The 21,758-nt window shown below is 34.9% G+C and overlaps 1 protein-coding gene across 1 annotated transcript in view; it reads left to right on the top strand.

The window, feature by feature from the left end:
• LRP1 (LDL receptor protein 1) overlaps nt 1-21,758 on the top strand; it is a 52,655-nt gene that overhangs the window by 28,246 nt on the left and 2,651 nt on the right. Inside the window, exons 40-68 of the mRNA XM_065370074.1 lie at nt 16-240; nt 325-462; nt 2,189-2,335; nt 2,427-2,740; nt 2,830-3,016; nt 3,096-3,218; nt 5,346-5,594; nt 5,688-5,893; nt 5,974-6,167; nt 6,256-6,473; nt 6,565-6,759; nt 6,838-7,040; nt 7,112-7,423; nt 7,497-7,756; nt 7,839-7,940; nt 11,922-12,065; nt 12,183-12,392; nt 12,494-12,822; nt 12,898-13,172; nt 13,332-13,516; nt 13,609-13,832; nt 13,906-14,082; nt 14,287-14,414; nt 14,506-14,635; nt 14,725-14,873; nt 17,667-17,772; nt 17,904-18,129; nt 18,213-18,455; nt 18,898-19,086. Coding sequence (XP_065226146.1) covers nt 16-240; nt 325-462; nt 2,189-2,335; nt 2,427-2,740; nt 2,830-3,016; nt 3,096-3,218; nt 5,346-5,594; nt 5,688-5,893; nt 5,974-6,167; nt 6,256-6,473; nt 6,565-6,759; nt 6,838-7,040; nt 7,112-7,423; nt 7,497-7,756; nt 7,839-7,940; nt 11,922-12,065; nt 12,183-12,392; nt 12,494-12,822; nt 12,898-13,172; nt 13,332-13,516; nt 13,609-13,832; nt 13,906-14,082; nt 14,287-14,414; nt 14,506-14,635; nt 14,725-14,873; nt 17,667-17,772; nt 17,904-18,129; nt 18,213-18,455; nt 18,898-19,086 — 5,788 coding nt within the window. The remainder of the gene's footprint in view (nt 1-15; nt 241-324; nt 463-2,188; nt 2,336-2,426; nt 2,741-2,829; nt 3,017-3,095; nt 3,219-5,345; nt 5,595-5,687; nt 5,894-5,973; nt 6,168-6,255; nt 6,474-6,564; nt 6,760-6,837; nt 7,041-7,111; nt 7,424-7,496; nt 7,757-7,838; nt 7,941-11,921; nt 12,066-12,182; nt 12,393-12,493; nt 12,823-12,897; nt 13,173-13,331; nt 13,517-13,608; nt 13,833-13,905; nt 14,083-14,286; nt 14,415-14,505; nt 14,636-14,724; nt 14,874-17,666; nt 17,773-17,903; nt 18,130-18,212; nt 18,456-18,897; nt 19,087-21,758) is intronic.

Raw genomic sequence — 21,758 nt, 5'->3', positions numbered from 1 at the left:
AAATTTATATTTCAGGTAAAAGAAAATGTCGTCAAGGATTTTTTGCCTGTGATCATAACCGTTGCCTTAAAAATAACCTCAGATGCAATTCGTTCTCTGATTGTATGGACGAATCGGATGAATTAGATTGCCCTTGCAAAGAATACGAATTCAGATGCGGTAGCGGCGAATGTATACCGAACCCATTACGGTGTAATGGAGATAGAGATTGTATGGATTACTCGGATGAAAATAACTGCCGTAAGCATGCTCGAGCTTGATTTATTATTCATTTCAAATTCTCAAATACGATCCGAGTATTCATGTTGTATTTCATCTCTGTAGCCATCAATTGTAGCAAGTTACCAGTTGGAAAAGGAATACCGTGTAATACAACGTCCATCTGTATTCATCAGCAGTGGCTTTGCGACGGAGATAACGACTGTGGTGATAATAGCGACGAAGTTAATTGCGACAGAGAAGGTAAATTCGTTTGATCCGGCGTGTGGAATATAAATATGGAGTAATTGCACCCTCCCCCTTCCTGATCCTGACGTTTCTCCGGGACTACTTTTTTCGTAAAGGAGACATCCTCAGGAACATTTTAAAGCAAGCTTGCTGAAAAAAAGTTGATTCAAATAACAAAATGGCGGCCATTTTGATTGACACTTGACAGGGCAGCCGAAATCGCTGATTTTGCTTTCCGACATAGGACTCGCACAAAATTTTCTGAACTGGACAAAGCCAGATCGAAAGTGCATGCAAAAATATATCACCAGTCAAAATTATAAGTGCTGGAGTACATTTTTTGATTTTTGCTGAATTTTTGAAAATCAAATTTGAGAAAAAAATCAAAATTTTACCAGATTGTCCTAGAAAGCTGAAATTTAACTTATATCCTATTTTCGACCTGCCAAATCGATTGGAAATAGTTTCAAGCCGTTTTGAGCAATTCTGGAGCCTCCAGCAGATTTTTGAAACTTGAAATTTCCACAAAATTACATCGAATGAAGTTGAAAATCTGAAATTCGCGTTGCACTTCAACTTAAACACGCTATTAAGTCGACTGCTGGCAAGTTTAATTCATTTTAGATCCTCCGAGAATTTTTGAAAATTCTTGGAACCTCCAGTCGATTTTTGAAAGTTGAAATTTCCACAACATTTCATCGAATGCAGTTGGAAAGCCAAAATTCATTCCGTAAAATAATTTTAATACGCTATGAAGTCGACTGTTGGTAGATTTCAAGTCATTTTGGAGCCTCCAGCGAATTTTTGGAAATTTGTGAAGAAGCCTCCATCAGATTTTTCAACGGTCAAAATTTTCATAAAATTTGACCAAACAGAGTTGGAAATCCAGAATTCACCCTGGACTCCAATTTTAACACGCTATCAAGTCGTTTTGGAGCCCTAGCAACTTTTTGGAAATTACTGGAGCTTCCAGTAAATTTTTGAAACTTGAAATTTCAACAAAATACAGTGAATTTCGGATTTCCAGCTCTGTTTGGTAAAATTTCATAGAAATTTGGATCGTTGAAAAATTTGCTGGAGGCTCCAGTAATTTCCGAAAAGTAGCTGGAGACTCCAAAACGACTTGAAATTTACCTGTAGTCAACTTCAAAGCATATTAAAATTAGTTTGCAGGATAAATTTCGGATTTCCAACTGCATTTGATGAAATGTTGTGGAAATTTCAAGTTTCAAAAATATACTGGAGGCTCCAAGAATTTTCAAACAGTTGCTGGAGGCTCTAAAATGACCTAACTCGTCAGCAATTTACTTGATAGTAAATTTCGGATTTCCAACTTCATTTGATGAAATGTTGTGGAAATTTCAAGTTTCGAAAATCTGCTGGAGGCTCCAGAATTGCTCAAAACGGTTTGAAACAATTTCCAATCGATTTGACAGGTCGAAACTGGGATATATCCCAAATTTCAGCTTTCTAGGTCAATGTGGTAAAATTTTGATTTTTTTTCTCATTTTTGGTTTAATTCAATTTTCAAAAATTAACCAAATATCGAAATAAGCACTTGAAATTTGGTTGGTGATGAATTTTTGTGTGCTCTTTCGATTTTCGTGTGAGTCCTATGTTGGAAAGCAAAATCAAGGATCGGATTGTGGTGGGGGGAGGGGATGCAATCACAATTATACTCCATAAAACACTGGGATCAATATTTGAAAAATCATTTTCACGTATTAAATTTCAATTTCAGGCGCCAATTCGACATTTTCTTGCGGTCCTGATAAATTCAAGTGTAAAAATTCTCGATGCATACCTCAAAATTGGGTCTGTGATCGAGATAACGATTGCGGAGATAATGTTACCGAAACTTCGTTATCTTCGGACGAGATGAATTGCAGTAAGTACACTTTTATTGTTCAACTATTTAAGCTGAAAATGTTTAAATTCCTATTCGTAAATGCTCATTTTACTATACCGAATGTTTTCAGCTTTCACTTGTAACAGCGATCATTTCTCGTGTGAGAATAAAGAAGGATGTATTTTGAGAACGTGGCAATGTGACAGTATCGCAGATTGTTCGGATGGATCTGACGAAAAGAATTGCGAAGCTAGAACGTGTCTGGATACCGAATTCAAGTGTAATTCTACCGGAAGATGTATACCTTGGTCTTGGGTCTGCGATAAAGAATTCGATTGCCATGATCGATCCGACGAATCAATTGAACAAGATTGTATACCGTACTGGAACGAGAAGTGTTCGCCGGATAAATTCATGTGTTTGAATAAGAAGTGTATTTTCAATGTAAGAAGTATACAATGTACATTATGTAGTTGTAAGGGATCGGTACTTTTATATAAATATGGATTTTACGACGACGAATCGAATTACAGGAGTATTATTGCGACGGTGATAACGACTGTGGAGATAATTCGGACGAACCACCGAGCTGTAGAATTTGCGAATCGCCTAATTTCTTGTGTAATAATGGAAAATGCGTTCATTTGAGCGTCACTTGCGACGGAAAAGACGACTGCGGCGATAATTCCGATGAAAATATTAATAATTCTCTTTGCGAAAGTGAGATTTTTTTTCTTCAGAATGTATGAAATTCCAAGTTTTTGTTTAATTTAATCGTTTGTATGCGAAATATTTGCAGAAAATCATACGCAACAATGTACCAGCGAAATGTTCTTGTGCCAGAACCAGAAATGTATCAATGAATCCCTAGTTTGTAACGGAAAAGATGATTGTGGAGATCTCAGTGACGAATATAAATGCAGTAAGATTTTTTAAAATCGTGATATTATTTTTTTTTTGAGAAATTTTGTGTGATATTTTCTCAGCCTGTTTTGTTCCTTTTCTAACTGGCAGGAGAATTTAAAAATTGAATGAAAAAAATGTGTTTAAAAATGCAGCACTGGAAAAAATTTCAATTGCTAAATTTATTTTTTGCAAATTCCATTTCTTCAAAAATATCAAAATTTTATAAAATGAGGTAGCAAAAAAATCTGTTTTTGGTGTCAAAATTTACAAAAAGGTCGTTTAAAAAAAAAATGAGAACCTGTTTTTGGTCAAACTTGTCCAAAAAGTGACGTTTTTTCCCCCCGAAAAATCTGTTGAGGTGTCAAAATGCTAAAAAAAATCAGTGTAGATACATTCTTTTTGGTCGAAATGTTCAGAAAGTCTTGTTTTTTTGATCCCCAAAAATTGCAAAGAAGGGCCCACTTTTAGTCAAAATTCTCAAAAAACTCGGCTTTTTAAGATTAAAATTGTCAAAAATTGAAAAAAACACCCTTTTTTTGGTTTAAAATTCCCTAAATCTTGCATTTATGTCGCCGAAAACCTGCTTTCACCGTCAATATTACAATAAAATACAAAATGTTTTATCAAAGTTGCCGAAAAATCTTACTTTTTCTTTGCCAAAATTGCAAAAAACTCAGCTTTTTCCAAAAAATTGTGAATTTATTTTTTAAATAATTGCGAAAAAAAACAGGTTTTTAAAATCAAAATTGTCATAAAATTTTTTTGCCAAAATTGAGGAATAAACCCTTTTTTTGTCCAAAATTTTTATAAAGTTTTGCTTTTTTATCGCAAAATTTTTTCATCAATTTTTATCAAAATTACGAAAAAATATTACATTTTTGAGTCAAATTTGCAGAAAATCCAACTTCTTTGCAAGTACCGTAAAAATGACCAATTTTTTCTCAAAATTACCAAAAAACCAATTGTTTTATCAAAATTGAAAAAATCGCAGGAAACGCTCAAATTTCTAGGAAGCTTTGCTTTGTTGTCGCAATTCCACCAAAAAATTAATTTTTGATCAAAATTGACAAAAAATTGGACTTTTTGTAAAAATATAAAAACAGACCAAAATTCCCTTTGAAAAAAAAAATTGCCAGGCCTTGTTTTTGTCAAAATTGCTAATGAAAAAAAACTTTATTTTGACAAGATTTCCCGTAAGTTTTATGTTTTGGGTAGTTTGGGCAAAATTGTTGAAAATTTTAATTTTTTGTAAATTTTTTTCGTTTCAACATTTTTTTTTCAAAATTGCCAAAAAAGGGGTTTGTATCATACCACCTGAAAATTTATTTTTTTTGCCAAAATTGTGAAAAATTCTACTTTGAAAACTGTAGAAAGAGTTCTGTGGTGTCAACATTTCCAATTTTTTTTTTTTTTGAAAATTGCCAAAAAAAAGGGAGTTTTTATCATACCACCTGAAAATATAATATTTTTTTGTCAAAATTGTGAAAAATTCTACTTTGAAAACTGTAGAAAGAGTTCTGTGGTGTCAAAATTTCCAAAAAAAATGTTTTTCTTCAAAATTTCCAAAAAGTCACTGTTTTTTGCCATAATTGCAGAATAAAATTTATTTTTAGACAACATTGTTCGAAATTTTTCTTAGCTTTCTTTGCAAAAAATCTGTTTTTTTTTTGTCAAAATTGCAAAAAAAAAAAAGAAGTTTTCTTTAATATACTAAAACGTACCTACCTACTCAATTTTCTAGAAGCCAAAATTGCAAAAAATTCTTTTTTTTTGTAAAAATGTACATATGTAAAAAAAAATTGTTTCGTCAAAATTCTTGAAGTAAATTATTAATCCGGGAAATCGAATTTGAAAATTCAGTGGCAAAGTCAGAAAATTAACGTTCAAGAAAAATTTATTCGACGAAATGGTCATTTGGAGTGATGACTCAATTTGTGATGGTAAAGTTTTTTCGGGGGGGGGGGGGGGGGGAATAAAAGTCACAATTTCCAAAATGGACCCATCTGAGACCTTCGACCGCGTAATTCTTTCTCCTTAGATCCAGCAGTGTCATTCAGTTTTTTGTTTCATTTATTTATTTTATTTTTTTTGTAAGTTAAAAATTTACGAATTTTAAGGAAATTAATTAATTTGAATTTTCCAGACATCAACGAATGCTCTTTGGCCGTTTCTCACTGCCAACACACCTGCATCGATAAGAAAATCGGTTTCGAATGCGCCTGCAATACCGGATATCAAGTCCATCCGTCAATACCTCATATTTGTATCGATGTTAACGAATGCAAAAGCAGACCTTGCAGTCAAATTTGCGTCAACGAGCGAGGATCTTATAAATGCTACTGCGACAAGGGCTACGTCTTGTTAGAAGATAAACATTCGTGTAAATTGAAAAGTAAGCTCTTTATTCCTCTTCAAAAAAAAAAAAAAATTACGTAAAACTTTGAAGGAATTCTATTCTGATTTTCATTGTTGTTTTTTTTTACAGCTGAACAACCACCTTCTTTATTACTGACAAATAAACACTTTATAAGAAGAATCGAAATGAATGGTAATTCCACCATCGAAGTTCATAATTTAACCAACGCCGTAGGATTGGATTACGATTACGAAAGTGGCTGTTTATATTGGTCCGAAGTATCGAAAAGTTTGAAAACTATTCGTCGACAGTGCCCGCAAAATACCACTTTCCAAGTAAATATAATTTAACAACTTGTAAGTACGTACTTTATGTGAATATATTTTATTTCATCAATTATGAAATTTTCTTACAGACTCTTCATGGATCGAATTTACTCAACCCGGATGGTCTGGCCGTTGATTGGATCGCGAAAAATTTATACTGGTGTGATAAAGGTCACGATACCATCGAAGTATCCAGACTAGATGGCAGGTTCAAAAAGGTACTGATCAACGATAAAAATTTATTACAAGAACCCAGATCTATTGTCCTCGATCCCACCAGAGGGTTAGTATAATTTTTTTTTTATTTCGTAAGCTAATCGTACCCCTTGTTGGGTTTGAATTTAATCATTTGGATGAATTTTCTTTCGCAGATATATGTTTTGGACCGATTGGGGTAATCAACCGTATATTGGTAAAGCTGCGATGGATGGAACCGGAGTACGAGTTTTGATCAACGATTCCTTAGGCTGGCCGAATGCTCTCACCATTAGTTACGAAACTCGTGAAATATTCTGGGGTGATGCTAAACTCGATTACATCGCTGTGGCTGATTTCGATGGCAAAAATCAACAAACTGTGATCAGTCGAAGTAATTTTTTTTTGAGATGCTCTTTTACTTAGTAACTCGTGTGACATTTTTGTATGTGAATTAATTACGATTGTATTTTATATTTTTTCAGGTACTGATCCTTCGGTGAATTTGCATCATATCTTTGCTTTGGCGGTATTCGAAGATTACGTTTTTTGGACGGATTGGGAATCACAGACGGTAGAAAGGTGTAATAAATATCACGGCAAAGATTGCAAATCGGTTACCCACGTTAATTATAGACCGATGGATATCCGAGTATTTCATCCATTCAAACAACCTTCAGGTATTTTTAGAAAAAAAAAAGTTTGGTTTTTGTAATTTTTTTTTTGGAAAATTTTATCAAAACGAGTGTTTTTTTCAGTGCAAAACAACACGTGTAAAAATAACGGAGGATGTAAAGCTCTTTGCCTGATTAAACCCGAAGGAGGCCATGTTTGCGCATGTCCTGATAATTTTGTATTGGATTCGGATGGAGTATCGTGTAAAGCAAATTGTTCGAGTTCGCATTTCGTGTGTCCTAATACCTACAAATGTATACCGATGTGGTGGAGATGCGATAATCAGGTATAAATTGATCTTGATTTGAGTATTTTTTGAAATCGAACGATTCTAACAGTTGATATGCTATTTTATAGGATGATTGCGGAGACGGTTGGGACGAGCCGAAAGACTGTCCGGAATTCAAATGTTTCCCTGGCCAATTCCAGTGCGCTAATTACAACTGTACGCATCCAGCGGCCATCTGCAATGGTAAAAACGATTGCGGGGATAACTCCGATGAAAAAGACTGCGATACGTTCACTTGTATGGATACTCACTTCAAATGTGCAGCTAATGGGACGCAACCGGCGTTCTGTATTCTCAATTCGTTGAAATGCGACGGTAATCTCGATTGCGCTGGCGGAGAAGATGAGCAAAATTGCCCCACGGAATGTAAAGTTAACGAAGTGCGTATTTCGATGCTTACTATGTTGATAAATGAAATGGATAGTGATGATTGAACGATTTATAATGTTACAGTTCAAATGCGTCAAATCGAATAAATGTATTCCTTCGGTTCACGCTTGCGATGGAGATAAAGATTGCGAAGATGGGAGCGACGAAGCTGACTGTGAGGTGAGCACTTGTGCTTCGAACCAGCAAAGGTGCTCGAGCGGTAGATGTATTATGCAGGCTTGGGTTTGCGACGGTGATAAAGATTGCCCTAATGGTGAAGATGAGCCGGCTAGTTGTTCGCATCGTACTTGCGATCCTACTTATTTCAAATGTGCTAATAACAAGTATGAATTTGAGGAGTTTTTATGAAAATCTGGGTTGAATATCGTGCCACGTAGTATTAATATTGTGTTTTTTTTAAATCAGGTGTATTCCGGGACGTTGGAAATGCGATTTGGAGAACGATTGCGGTGATCATTCCGACGAAATGAATTGTCCTCTGAGAAACTGCACAGAAAGTGAATTCAAGTAAGAAACGTTACTCCGAATAGTATCGTATCTCGAGCGGTGTACCTTATGAAATTTTATTAAGTGAGGACCTGGGTTTGAAACAGACACCGTTTTTGAATCAGTGGGTGTTTTCGGACCCAAGTAAGGACCCGCGTTTGGAATAGACACTGTTTTGAATCAGTGGGTGTTTTCAGACCTAACAAGGGAACTTCTTAAGGTATCCGCCTCCGATTTGAACGGGACCGCGATTTTTGGAAAGAGCATGTTCTAAAACCCCCAAATCCAAATTTTCAGCTGTCCAAGTTCATTTTTAGATTTTTGGCGAATTTTTGAAAATCCAAAATTGACTATTTTGGTGATTTATGCTTTTTTTTTAAAAAAAGTACGTACCTACTTGATCAGAAAAAAAGTTCAAAATAAATCCTAAGACTGATATTAACCCCCCAAAATCCAAATTTCGCCATTCCCAGCCATTGTGAAGCCACCACCGCTATTTTACAAGAATTTTGAATTTGCTCCAGAAGGCGTGAATATGAAGTTGGGCAGCTAAAAATCGAGTTGTGTGTTATACTCGATCTGTTTAACAAGTTTATCCACATTTGAGTTGGTTTCGGAAGGGACACCTCAAGAGCGGTTTTTTGACCAGTTTTGAAAATAGATGGTCAAAAAACCACTCTTGAGGCGTCCCTCTCAAAATCGACTCAAATGTGGATAAACTCGTTAAAGTGATCGAGTATAACACACAACCTTTTTTAGCTGCTCAACTTCATATTCATGCCTTCTGGAGCAAATTCAAAATTCTGGAGAAATTGTAAAATATCGGCGGAGGCTCCAGAATGGCTGGAAATGGCGAAATTTCGATTTTGGGGGGTTAATATCAGTTTTAGGATTTATTTTGAACATTTTTTCTGATCAAGTACGTACTTTTTTTTAAAAAACATAAATCACCGAAATAGTCAATTTTGGATTTTCAAAAAATCCCAAAAAATCGAAAAATGAACTTGGGCAGCTGAAAATTTGGATTTGGGGGTTTTAGAACATGCTCTTTCCAAAAATCGCGGTCCCGTTCAAATCGGAGGCGGACACCTCCAGAGGTTCCCAAGTAAGGACCTGGATTTGAAAAAGACACCATTTTGAATCTGGTGGTGTTTTCAGACCCAAGTAAGGACCTGGGGTTGGACCAGACACCGTTTGGGAGTTTTCAGACACAAGTGGGGACCTGGGTTTGAAATAGACACAGTTTTGAATCAGTGGGTGTTATCAGACCCAAGGAGTTAGGGATGGACAAGACACCATTTGAGTGTTTTCAGACCAAAGTAAGAACCTGGGTTTGAAATAGACACGTTTTGAACCAGTGTTTGAAACAGACATTGTTTTCAATCAGTGTTTGAAGCAGGCACTGTTTTCCATCAGTGGGTGTTTTGAGACCCAAATTAGAACCCATGTTTGATACAGACACTGTTTTGAATCAGTGTTTGATACAGACACTGTTTTGAATCAATGTTTGAAACAGACACTGTTTTCAATCAGTGTTTGAAACAGACACTGTTTTCAATCAGCGTGTGAAACAGATGCTCTTTTGAATCAGTGTTTGAAGCAGACACGGTTTCAATCAGAGTTTGTAACAGACACTGTTTTGAACTTTTGAATCAGTGTTTGAAACAGACGCAGTTTTCAATCAGTATTCGAAACGGACACTGCTTTGAATTAATGTTTGAAACAGACACTGTTTTAAATCAGTGTTTTAAACGGACACCGTTCTCAACCTGTGTTTGAAACGGGTACTGTTCTCAATCACTGTTTGAAACGGGCACTGTTCTCAATCAGTGTTTGAAACAGACACGGTTTTGAATCAGTGTTTGAAACAGACACGGTTTTGAATCAGTGTTTGAAACAGTCACTGTTTTGAATTAGTGTTTGAAAAGGGCACTGTTCTCAATCAGTGTTTGAAACAGTCACCATTTTCAATCAGTGTTTGAAACAGACACTGTTTTGAATCAGTGTTTGAAACAGACACTGTTTTGAATCAGTGTTTGAAACAGACACTGTTTTGAATCAGTGTTTGAAACAGACACTGTTTTGAATCAGTGTTTGAAACAGACACTGTTTTGAATCAGTGTTTGAAACAGACACTGTTTTGAATCAGTGTTTGAAACAGACACTGTTTTGAATCAGTGTTTGAAACAGACACTGTTTTGAATCAGTGTTTGAAACAGACGCCGTTTTCATCAGCATTTGAAACAGATCCTGTTTTTAATCATTCAGTGTTTGAAACAGACACTGTTTTCAATCAGTGTTTGAAACCGACACCGTTTTCAGACTCTGTGTACCAGACACCGTTTTTATCAGTGTTTGAAACAGACACTGTTTTGAATTAGTGTTTGAAAGAAACACTGTTTTTAATCATTCAGTGTTTGAAACGACACCATTTTTAAATCAGTGTTTGAAACATACACTGTTTTGAATCAGTGTTTGAAACATACACTGTTTTGAATCAGTGTTTGAAACAGACACTGTTTTGAATCAGTGTTTGAAACAGACACTGTTTTGAATCAGTGTTTGAAACAGACACTGTTTTGAATCAGTGTTTGAAACAGATACTGTTTTGAATCAGTGTTTGAAACAGACGCCGTTTTCATCAGCATTTGAAACAGATCCTGTTTTTAATCATTCAGTGTTTGAAACAGACACTGTTTTCAATCAGTGTTTGAAACAGACACTGTTTTCAATCAGTGTTTGAAACAGACACCGTTTTCAGACTCTGTGTACCAGACACCGTTTTTATCAGTGTTTGAAACAGACACTGTTTTGAATTAGTGTTTGAAAGAAACACTGTTTTTAATCATTCAGTGTTTGAAACGACACCATTTTTAAATCAGTGTTTGAAACATACACTGTTTTGAATCAGTGTTTGAAACATACACTGTTTTGAATCAGTGTTTGAAACAGACACTGTTTTCAATCAGTGTTTGAAACGGACACTGCTTTGAATTAGTTTTTGAAACAGAACCCTGGTTTCAATCAGTGTTTGAAGCAGACACTGTTTTGAATCAGTGTTGGAAACAGACACTGTTTTCAATCAGTGTTTGGAGCAGACATTGTTTTCATCATTTAGAATCAGTTGATGTTGTCAGACCCAAGATAGGACCTGGGGTTGGACCCGGCAGTCATCTCAATTGGTCCTTTTTATAAGGAACTGTTCTTTTTTTTCAATCGTGGTCCTTAAAAGTTCTTTTTTTCTCAGAAAGTCCTTTTTAGGCCCTTATTTTTATGATTTTCCCTCGTCTTGAAAAAAATTATAATTGTACATACCTATAAAAAATAAAAAAATTGCGAGAAAGGGGGGGGGGGGGAAATGCAGTAAAATAGTGATTTTTTTTATTTCATCAATTTTTTCCCATTTTCATAATCTTATCGGAATTGATAGTGAAAATTTGAAGAATATATTTTCAACGTTGAATATACGTACGTCTGAACCCTTTCTTTTTTACAAATTAGACTGATAAATTTTCAAAAACTTTCGCCCTCGCTTCGCACGTGCATCATTTATTAATTTTTTAGGTTATTTTAAGTACCTACTTGAAAGTGAGATTTTTGACTCAACTTTCAAAATTATCAAAGATGGTCAAACAAGTGGGTTTCCTCATAAAAAAAACGTTGTTTTGTATTTCGAATCTCACCCCACGTGTCTCAAAGCTTTTTCCTCGCTTCGCTCCGGTCATTTTTATTTTCTATTCTAGAATTTAAATTATTCTGAAAAATTATTGTTCCAATTTTAAAAAATGTCACAGCTGAGAAAAATGAATTTTTTACATCAAAAACGATCTTAGATATTTTTTTGAATCATAAAAATTCAAAATCTTTTGCCCTCGCTTCGCTCGGGCCAATGGGTTTCTTTTCTGTACTTATTAAAAAAATAACTGATTGAATTTAGGAAATGTCAAGGACAACCGCATTATTCAGGCCGGTAAAATTCTCACAATGCACTTTTTTTTCCAGATGTTTGGACGGAAAATGCATCAGTAAAAATTCTCTTTGCGATGGTCATTTCGACTGTCATGATAAAGAAGACGAATCGAATTGCAACATCACATGTGGCACTGAGGAATTCAAATGCGCTAAGCCACCGACTTGCATTCACTTGTGAGTTGAACGTTTTATTTCCGTATCTGCGTATTTTTAATGTTTAAGGGAAAAGTTACATTTTCTCTTTATCTACATCTAATCTAAATAATCAAATTGAAATTTATCCTTTCGCAGAAAATACAAATGTGACGGAGATCCGGACTGTACCGATTTCAGCGACGAGTTAGACTGTCCCGTCTCCTGTACGAGCGAACAATTCACCTGTAACTCGTCAGAATGTATTCCAGATACGTGGCAATGCGACGGCGAATTCGACTGTTCGGATAAAAGCGACGAATCCGAATCACTCTGCATTAATCGAGCCTGCCCACCTAGTAAATACAGGTAAAAAAAATAACTCGCAAATGAAACAAAACCCACGTACTCGTATTTTATACGTTCTAATTTATCGTATCCTTGCTATATTAATTTCTCCAATATTGCAGATGTCGTAATCATAAATGTATCTTGAAAAGTACCCTGTGCAATGGTAAAGACAACTGCGGCGATAATTCCGACGAAGACGTAGACGCTTGTAAAATGGTCGGAAATTGTCCTCAAGACATGTTCAAATGTGGCAATAATCATTGCGTCAATAAATCTCTCATCTGCGACGGACAAAACGACTGCGGTGATAATTCGGACGAAGAAAAATGCACTTGTAGATTTGGTACCTGCTCTCAAGAATGTTTTGTCAAGAAAAACACAGCTCATTGCAGATGTGCCCCTGGATACACACTTTTCCCTATGGATCAAAAGACCTGTCACGCTACTGGTAAGTTCCATTGTGAGTATTCTCTCGCGAAAATGGTATTTTTCTTAATTCTACTTGGAAATTGGTCATTTTCAGGACAACCGGCGTATTTGACGGTCGCGATGGAGGCAGATTTTGGTATCGTTGATCCGTACAGAGCGAGCGATAATTTCGTTAAAAAGATCACACTCTCTAAAACTGGCAGTAAAGTCGAAACGTATGATATTATGATCTCAAGTAACGAGTCATTGGTGTTCTGGACAAATAAACAAGATAATGCCATATTCGTCACACCGATTACGTTCGACCTTATACATGGGCAAAATGCAGGGGCTTACGTGAAGATATTTAATGCAAGTGGAGTGCAATTGGTGAGTCTACATTTTTTTCTTAATTTTTTTTTTATCAGTTTTTCAAGATTTTTTTTTTATTTTTTTGTTTCTTTTCGATAATTTGACGCTATCTAATTGTCCAGTTTTTTTTATAAACTAAAATTGAGCTGAAAAAAATGTCATTAAAATGTATTTCAGATCAACGTTGAAGGAGAAGTTCAAAGCGTAGCTGTCGATTGGATTAGTAAAATAGTTTACTGGATTGAAACCAGTACAGCTCATCAAGCCATTATGGCATGTACCACCAAAGGAAGATTCAAAACGACTCTATTCAACAACGATCTCCATAAACCTAAGGATTTAGTTATTGATCCGATGCGAGGGTAAGAGAGATTTTCTCAATCTTTTAAATTCCTGTTCTCTTTAAAAATTGCATAAATATGTGTCTGATTGTAATTTTCGTGCTTTCTTTCAGGCAATTATTCTGGTCCGAGTTGGGTAAACAGGCTCGTATCGAGGTGGCCGGAACCGATGGTTCGAATAGGAAACATTTCGTCACACAAAATATCTATTGGCCAATGGCGTTGACCATCGATTACCCTGCCAAAAGATTGTATTGGGTGGATAATAAACTCAGATGGATCGAATGTATCGATCTGAATGGAACCAATCGGCAATTAGTGCATCAGTTTTCGCCAGGTAAATCATCTGTTGATTCTATTCGATTAAAGTTGAAGTAGGCACATATTAATTTTTTTAAATTTAAATTTAGGAATGAAACCGTTCCGAATAGATGTATTTGAAGATTTCCTGTACGTTGCGTTAAATCAAAAATCCAACATTATTAAAGTGAATAAATTCGGAGCTGAAAATGTCACCATTTTAGAAATTGGATCATCACGTATTACTGATCTAGCAATTTATCAAGAAAATAAACAAATTCCACGAGGTAAAGCATTATCAATTTTGTACCATTTATTTTATTTTATTATCATTATTATTTTTTTTTTTTGAAATAAATTGAGCACATTTTGAAGTATTTCTCGAAAAAATTTAATGAATAAATGATAAGTTTGATCTGAATAACGTTCTCGTTTACGATGTTACATATTTCACCAGCAATAATACGTTTTAATCTGTTTTATTTTCATAGAAATTAATTTCACCTCGAAGGCGCCAACTAGAAATAATTCGATCTGTTTCACCGCATTCGGAGGTCAAAAACGTAATTGCGTGTGCGGCGATGGTTTCGTAGAATTGAGAAGTTCCACAAGAAACGAGGTACTTGCCAACAAACAAAATAATGATAAACATTTTCGCGAATTTTTATCGAACGGAATTTCACGTGTTATAATAATATTGTATTTTGCAGTGTATTTGTAAACAAGGCTGGACTGGTAATAACTGCGAGATTCCAATTAAACAATGTAGTTTATGTTTGAATGATGGCGAATGTGAGCCGCAGATTCCAACCAGATGCAAATGTAAAGAAGGGTTCACTGGTAAGACTGATTGAATTGTTATTAAAATTTAAAATACGAGAATAATCAATTTCTGTGAACTAATGAATTATATTTTTATGTTATTTTAGGTACTCGTTGCGAACAATGTGCTGATCTAAGATGTCAAAATGGTGGTACCTGTGTGAAAGTCTCCGACGGTGTTAAAAAGTGTATTTGTTCGCCCGGGTATTCGGGAGCTGTGTGTAATGTATCCAAATGCGATAACTATTGTAAAAAGGTGAGTGATTGGAAAAAAATATTTTATAAATTTAAACAAAAAAAAAAAAAAATTCCTAGCTCGTGTTGTTATAAAATTAAGGTGTAGGTTATTTTGCAAAGTTGGGAATTTTTTACCTCACACCCTCCAAATTTGTGACATCGCATCGAGTGAGAGAAAATTCCTTATTTTTGATTTTTTTTCCTTATCTGCAAAAAAAGTAATACTGATTACCCTTCCCCTCAAGTTGAATTTTTTTTTTAGAAAAATCAATTTATTGATCCAAAATGGGTGTAAGATCTCCTCTCCAAGAAAAGTTTTAAATCTTGAATAATTTTGTTAGTCAACTTGACCTGATCACCCAAACTAGGTCTTCTGCCTTATCCGGACGAAGCCATATGGGCGCGAGTTATTTACCCCAAGGTCACTGACCCGCCTATCTGGTCTATTAAGGTCACTGACCTGTGTGTCTAGATTCTCAAGGTCACTTTCCTGCCTCTAGTGGTCGTCTATGTACCTGTCTGGCCTCTCAAGGTTGTCTTTCCACTTGTCTAGCCTTTCAAAGCTATTCACCTGTTTGTCTGGCTTTCCAAGGTCGTCTGTCTTTCTATCATTCTAGCATCTCAAAGTCATTGACCGTGTGTCTGGACTCTCAAAGTCACTGAACTTTTTGGCATTATAAAAAGTGACTAAAAGTTACGCTTTTGGATAAAATTTTTGAAAAAAAGTGAAAATCTTGAGCATATTATTCATTTTTGGGATATCGAATGATAAAATCACACCTTTTCACAATTTTTTCGAGAAGTAAAATTTTTTTTGCATTTAAAAAACTACTTTTTTTTTCAATTTTTGACTGCTTTACAAACTGCTACAAAACCCCAAATTTTTTGCAGTTTTTGGGAAAAAAGTAATAATTTTTAAAAAAAATTTCAAAAAAACTGGAATTTTTGACAGTTTTTTGGCAAAAAAGAAGGACAAGTTCATAAAAAAAACAAACTTTTTGGTAATTATTGCAAAAAAAAAAAAAAAAAAAAAGAGGGCCTACTTTTTAACAATTTCTGGAAAAAAATCTATACTTTTCGACAATTTCAGATCATCAGATCAAAGTAAAAATATTTAGCAATTTTGAAACTCATTTCAAAAAGCAAAAAATTGACCTACATTTCAACATTGGTCGATTTAAAAAAAAAAAAATTATTTCATTTCCTCCTCCGAGCCAAAGGACTAAAGATTTTGACTTCAACAAAAAGCAGGACTTTTCAATAATTATTGGCAAAAAGAGACGTTACTGGAAAAAAACAAGGTTTTTGATTATTTAAAAAAGAAGTGAAAATTTTGAGTAATTGTGAAAATTATATTTTCAAAGACAAAAATTTGGCCATCTTAGCAAAAATCAATAATTTTTGGGTCTTCTATCAATTTTTTTCTTTTTTGAAATAATTTTCGAAATTGCTAAAGATTTTCACTTTTTTTATAAAATTAAACAAAAGCTTCGCCTTTTTGCAAAAAATTGTCAAAAAGTATTACCCCATCATTTTTTTTTTTTTGAAATATTTCCAAAAAGTCGAGTTTTTTGAAAAAATTGTCGAATAATTCTAGATTTTTTGCCAAAAATTTCAAAAAACGTTACTTTTTTTCAAAAATTGTTCAAAAGTTTTGATTTTTAACAAAAATTTCCAAAAATTCAGGCTTTTTATAGCAGTTTGTTTTTACCTAAAATTGCCAAAAAATTGCAAAAAATTATAGTTTTTTTTTAATTGAAAAAACTATATTATATTTGTGCAACTTTTGGAAATTTTTGTTAATAATCACAACTTTTGAACAATTTTTGGAAAAAAGTAGGTACATAATGCTTTTTGAAATTTTTTGCGAAAAAACCTAGATTTTTTGGTAATTATTGCCAGAAAAATGATGGGATGATATTTTTCGGAAATTTCTGCCAAAAAAATTGAAAATTTTTAGGAGTTTCGAGAGTTATTTCAAAAAGTGATAAATTGACAATTCTTGTAGAAATCGACAATTTTTGGAAATAATTGATACAGAAATTCCATTTTTTCGTTTTTATTTCATTTTATTTTTTTTGTAAAGTGACACTTTATTTTTGCATGTTTTTAGGCATAAAAAACGACGTTTCTTCGTAATTTTTTGCAATGTTTAGCAAAAGGCAAGACTATTGTACGATATAAAAAACGAGAATTTTTTCACAATTTTTGACAAAAAGCAGAACTTATTGAACGATTATTGGCAAATTTTTAATTTTTTTGGTTGAAAAGCGAGACTTTTTAGCAATTTTTAAGAAAAAAAAACAATTTCTTCAAAGTCTATGAAAAAAAATCTTGAAAATTTGTACAAAAAAAATAATTTGGTAACCAAAACGCAGAAAAATAAACCATTTAGTAGGTAACTGGGTTAATTAAAATAATGACCGAGTACAAGCCTTATTTTTGTGGTGGCCAGGGGGAGGAGGGGAATTGAAAACAGGGTTAGAACGAAAAAATGTGATTTTTTTTATTTTTTAAGGAAAGGGACACGTGTCACTTTTTTATCATGCGGAGTAGTGAAAAATATCTAATAGTATTTTTCTAATGAAACTGGACTAAATTTAAAAATTAGAATGTATAAAACGTACAAAATTCAAATTTTTTGGATTTCATTTTTACTAACATGGTACTAGAAATTTTTTACATAAGACCTGCCAAATTTTATGGTGAGAGAGCGAAAAAAATCAGAAATGAATTTTTCACTATGAAGTACGAGGAATTACCTATGTATGTATGTACATTAATATAACTTTGATGTGTGTTTTTTTTACAGGGATCTTGTCGTTTAATAGACACCGGACCGAAATGTATTTGCCCTCCTGGTTATACTGGTAAAAGATGCGATCAAAACGCCTGCAAAGATCTATGTCTAAACGGAGGTTAGTACTGTTATACCTATGTACCTACACTGCTGCAGCTTCAACAAACAATCCATCATTTACATATATGCTCTTGATTTTCACTCAAATAAAATAACCAATGACTAATTATTTTTCACCTTCGTTTACAGGAACGTGTAGCGTGACAACAAAAGACGTGTCATGCATGTGCCCACCGCTATTCACCGGTCGACGTTGCGAGACTAACCTGTGTAATTGTACTTGTGCCAAAGGAGACCCGAATTGCGTTTGCGATATCATCGATACACCTAGCGAATGTCGTAATCGACGATGCCAGCATGGCCAATGTGCCAATGGTGGCACATGCCACGAAATCAACGGCCGGTCTTATTGCAGGTACATACGTAGATTTGCTTGAAATGTTTTTCATCTTATTCGATGGAATTTTTTCGTTATTTCAAACTTGGCTCTTGTTTTAGTTGTCCTTCTCCTTGGACTGGAGTCGATTGCGAAGTAAAATCGAATGGAAATGACGGATCAACGTGTAAAGATTATTGTCACAATAATGGTCTTTGCTTGAACGGTGAAAAAGGACCTTTCTGTCACTGTAAATCTAATTGGATAGGCAGTAGGTGCAGCATTTGGTCGACTTGTGTGCATTATTGCTTCAACGGTGGTACTTGCCAAGAACCTACAGACGGATCGCATACTCCGACGTGCATGTAATTATGAAAATATTTCGTTTTATTATGATGCGCTTTTGAGATTTTATTTACGTGTTTTTTGGGCGAATTGGACGGTAGAAAGTGAGAAACTATTGGAGGAGGTCGAGTAACGCTGACAAGATGAGCGAGAATGATTTGAATTGAGATTGAATTTCCAAAGACGTAAAATTTTTTCAGTTTTTTTTTTAAATAAGTGTTTCTAAAGGCTTACAAAAGTTTTTTAAAAAATTTCAAAATGGCAAAAAATTGAAAAAAAATGAAAATTTTTAGAATGTATTAGATGGAAATTTATGATGTCGTGAAATTTTGGCTAATGACGTATTTTTGTATGTTTTTTCGACACCTTTTATACGAATCAAAATTTTTGAAGAAATGTAAAATTTTGAGTTGCTTCTAAATCGAATAGAAATATTAATTGGAAACATGTTTTTTTTTTCAGTTGTCCTGAGGACTATTCCGGTAATCGATGTCATATCGGTAATAATAACGTTCCATCGAGTGTCGAACATGCATCCGATTCAGCGGATCATTTCTTGTCAAAATTCAACGTTTTACATTTCATCATCGTAGTTGTATTTCTGCTTATGATATTAGTTGGCGTCTATTTCTTCCTGTCTCACAGGAGAGGGTAAGTTATCTCAAATATTATAATATTCCAGTGGCGGATCTAAGGAAAAGGGCCTACGCGGACTAACACTTTTATTCCCTTCCTCCAAGGGGTTTTAATATGAAAAATTAGGTCATCACTTCGAATGATCATTTCGTCGAATACGTAAATTTTTCTCGAATGTTATTTTCCTGACTTTCCTACTGAATTTTCGAATCCTATTTTCTTGAATTGAAATTCCCCAAATTAATTCTAAAAACTCAATTTCGAAATGTAGAATTTCCACCAATTTTGGTAATGGAAAAAAACAGGTTTTTGAGGGATTTTGAAAAAAAAGGTCAAGACTTTTTAGCAAATTTCACTAAAAACCAGGCTTTTTTGGCAATTTTGACAAAACAAGGGTTTTTCACAATACATAATTTTTTTTACTAAGAAGATAGATTTTCTGGAATTTTGGTCAAAAAAAAGATTTTTCTGCAATTTTTACAAAAAAAACCAATGCTTTTTGGCAATTTTGATGAAAAATATTTTTTTGACAATTTTGGCAAAAGAGAGATTTTTTATGATTTTTACAAAGTATGTACATAGTAGAATTTTACATAACTTAGGTTTGACCGAAGAAGTAAAATTTTCTGGTGATTTGATAAAAATTAATCTTTTTTGCAATTTTTGAAAAAAAAGGAAATAGATTTTTATGGGAATGATGGGATGGATTTCGCTGGCCCTACCACTTTCAGGAGGGAAGGGGGATACCCCTCAAGGGATAGAGCATCATTAGAGCAAGTTAGAACACCCGGTGCAGATGAAGAGCAGCCCCTTTTCTCCCCCCCCCCCTTAAAAAAACCTTTGTAGGTGGTATAATAGTAGCCTCAAAAATTCAGCCAAAATATGTGAAAAGTTTTTCTGTATTCCTGGCTGACCTCTTAGAGTTATTGACTCGTCTGCCTGACCTCTCAAAGTCACTGACCCATCTGTCTGACTTCTCGAGATCGTCTCTCTGTACTCCTGTTTGATCTTTTAGGGTCAGTGACTCGTCTGCCTGGTCCCTCAAGTTCACTCACCTACCTGCCCAGCCTTTTCATGGTTGCCTGCCTGCCTCTGGACTCGAAAGGTCAATGACCCGTATGTCTAGCTTCTCAAAATCGTATATCTGGCCCGCCTCTCAAGGTCATTGACCTATGTTTTCTGTTTCTCAAGGTCTTTTTCAGTCATATTTTCCCTCTAAAGGTCATTGACCCGTCTAGTTGGCCGCTCAAGGTCATTTGTTCATCTACCCAGCTTTCCAGGGTCATCTATCTGCCTACATCTCATCTGTTCTGGCATCTTAGGGTCATTGACCAGTCATTATGGCTTCCTAAGGTAGTCTGACTTCCCAAGGTCACTGACCCTGATATCTGGATTTCCAAGATCAGCCGTCTTCTTTGTCTTTTAAGGTCATTGACCTATGGTTTTGACTTCTCTAGGTCATCCGTCTTCCTATCTGGCATCCAAAGGTCATTGACCCATGTCCCAGCTTCTCAAGGTCATTAACCTATTTTTCGGTTTCTCATGGCCGTATTTATTCCTGTTTCATTGACCCGCTTAGCTGGCCTCTTAAAGCCATTGGTCCGTCTACCGGGCTTTCCAAGGTCATGTGTCTGCCTGTTTTTCGTCTAATCTGGCATCTTAGTGTCATTGACCAGTCATTATGGCTTCCTAAGGTCGCCTGATCTCTCAAGGTCACGGACCCTGTTATCTAGATTTCCAAGATCGGCTGTCTTCTTTGTCTTTTAAGGCCATTGACCTATGGTTTTGACTTCTCTAGGTCATCCGTCTTCCTATCTGCCATCCAAAGGTCATTGACCCCCTGGACTCTGAAGGTTACGGGTCCGTCTATCCAGCCTCTCAAGTCACTGATCCACGATGTAACATCTCATTGTTGTCTGTCTGCTTGTCCATTCTCTCAAGGTCATTCACCCCTCAGTAGTGCTTTTCGAGGTCGTCTGGTTAGCTGTCTGGCATCTTAAGGTCATTGGCCCGTCTAGCTGGCCTCTCAAGGTCGTCCGTGCGACTGTTGGACTTCTCTAGGTCACTGATCTACGTATCTATCCTTCCAAGGTCGTCTGTGTAGGGCTGCCGTTTTCACAGTCCCACCATAATTTTTTTTAATGGTGGAGAGAGGGGAAAGGGACGTGCTCTTAATTTTTTGGGACGAGAAAACGATCGATGCGTTCTGGAAATTTTGACCACACAGGGTGTTTTTTCTTCAGTTTTGGCAACAAAAAAAAAAGAACAAGCCTTTTTGAAACAGTTTTTATGAAAGTTGTTTTGCTATTTTAGCAAAAAGAGTTACAGCCCTGAAATCTGGCCTGGGTTTTTGGAATTTTCGAAAAAGATGTCATTTGACTCGTACAAATTGATTAAATTTTCCACAAAACATCAAAAATTTCCCAATATTTTTTTGAAGCAGTTTTGATTGCAGAATTTAGAGCTTCAAAATTGGGCTAGTTGATGATTGATGGAATTTTTGAAAAAGTGTCTTTTTCAACATTTCATCGAAAATTTAATTCTGATTATTTTTTAAAGAATTTTCAGTCCCAAAATCCGCGGTTATTATTTTTGAGATTTTTTGGAAAAGTATCACGCGATCGATCAAAATGTGTTAAAATTTCGCGAGAAATCGAAATATTCAAAACTGCTAAAAATACATAAGT

Source organism: Planococcus citri, chromosome 1 (genome assembly GCF_950023065.1).
Source record: "Planococcus citri chromosome 1, ihPlaCitr1.1, whole genome shotgun sequence".
In the NCBI taxonomy this organism is placed as follows: domain Eukaryota; kingdom Metazoa; phylum Arthropoda; class Insecta; order Hemiptera; family Pseudococcidae; genus Planococcus; species Planococcus citri.
The sequence above is the reverse complement of the archived record's forward strand: the minus strand, read 5'-3'. Positions and strand labels throughout refer to the sequence as shown.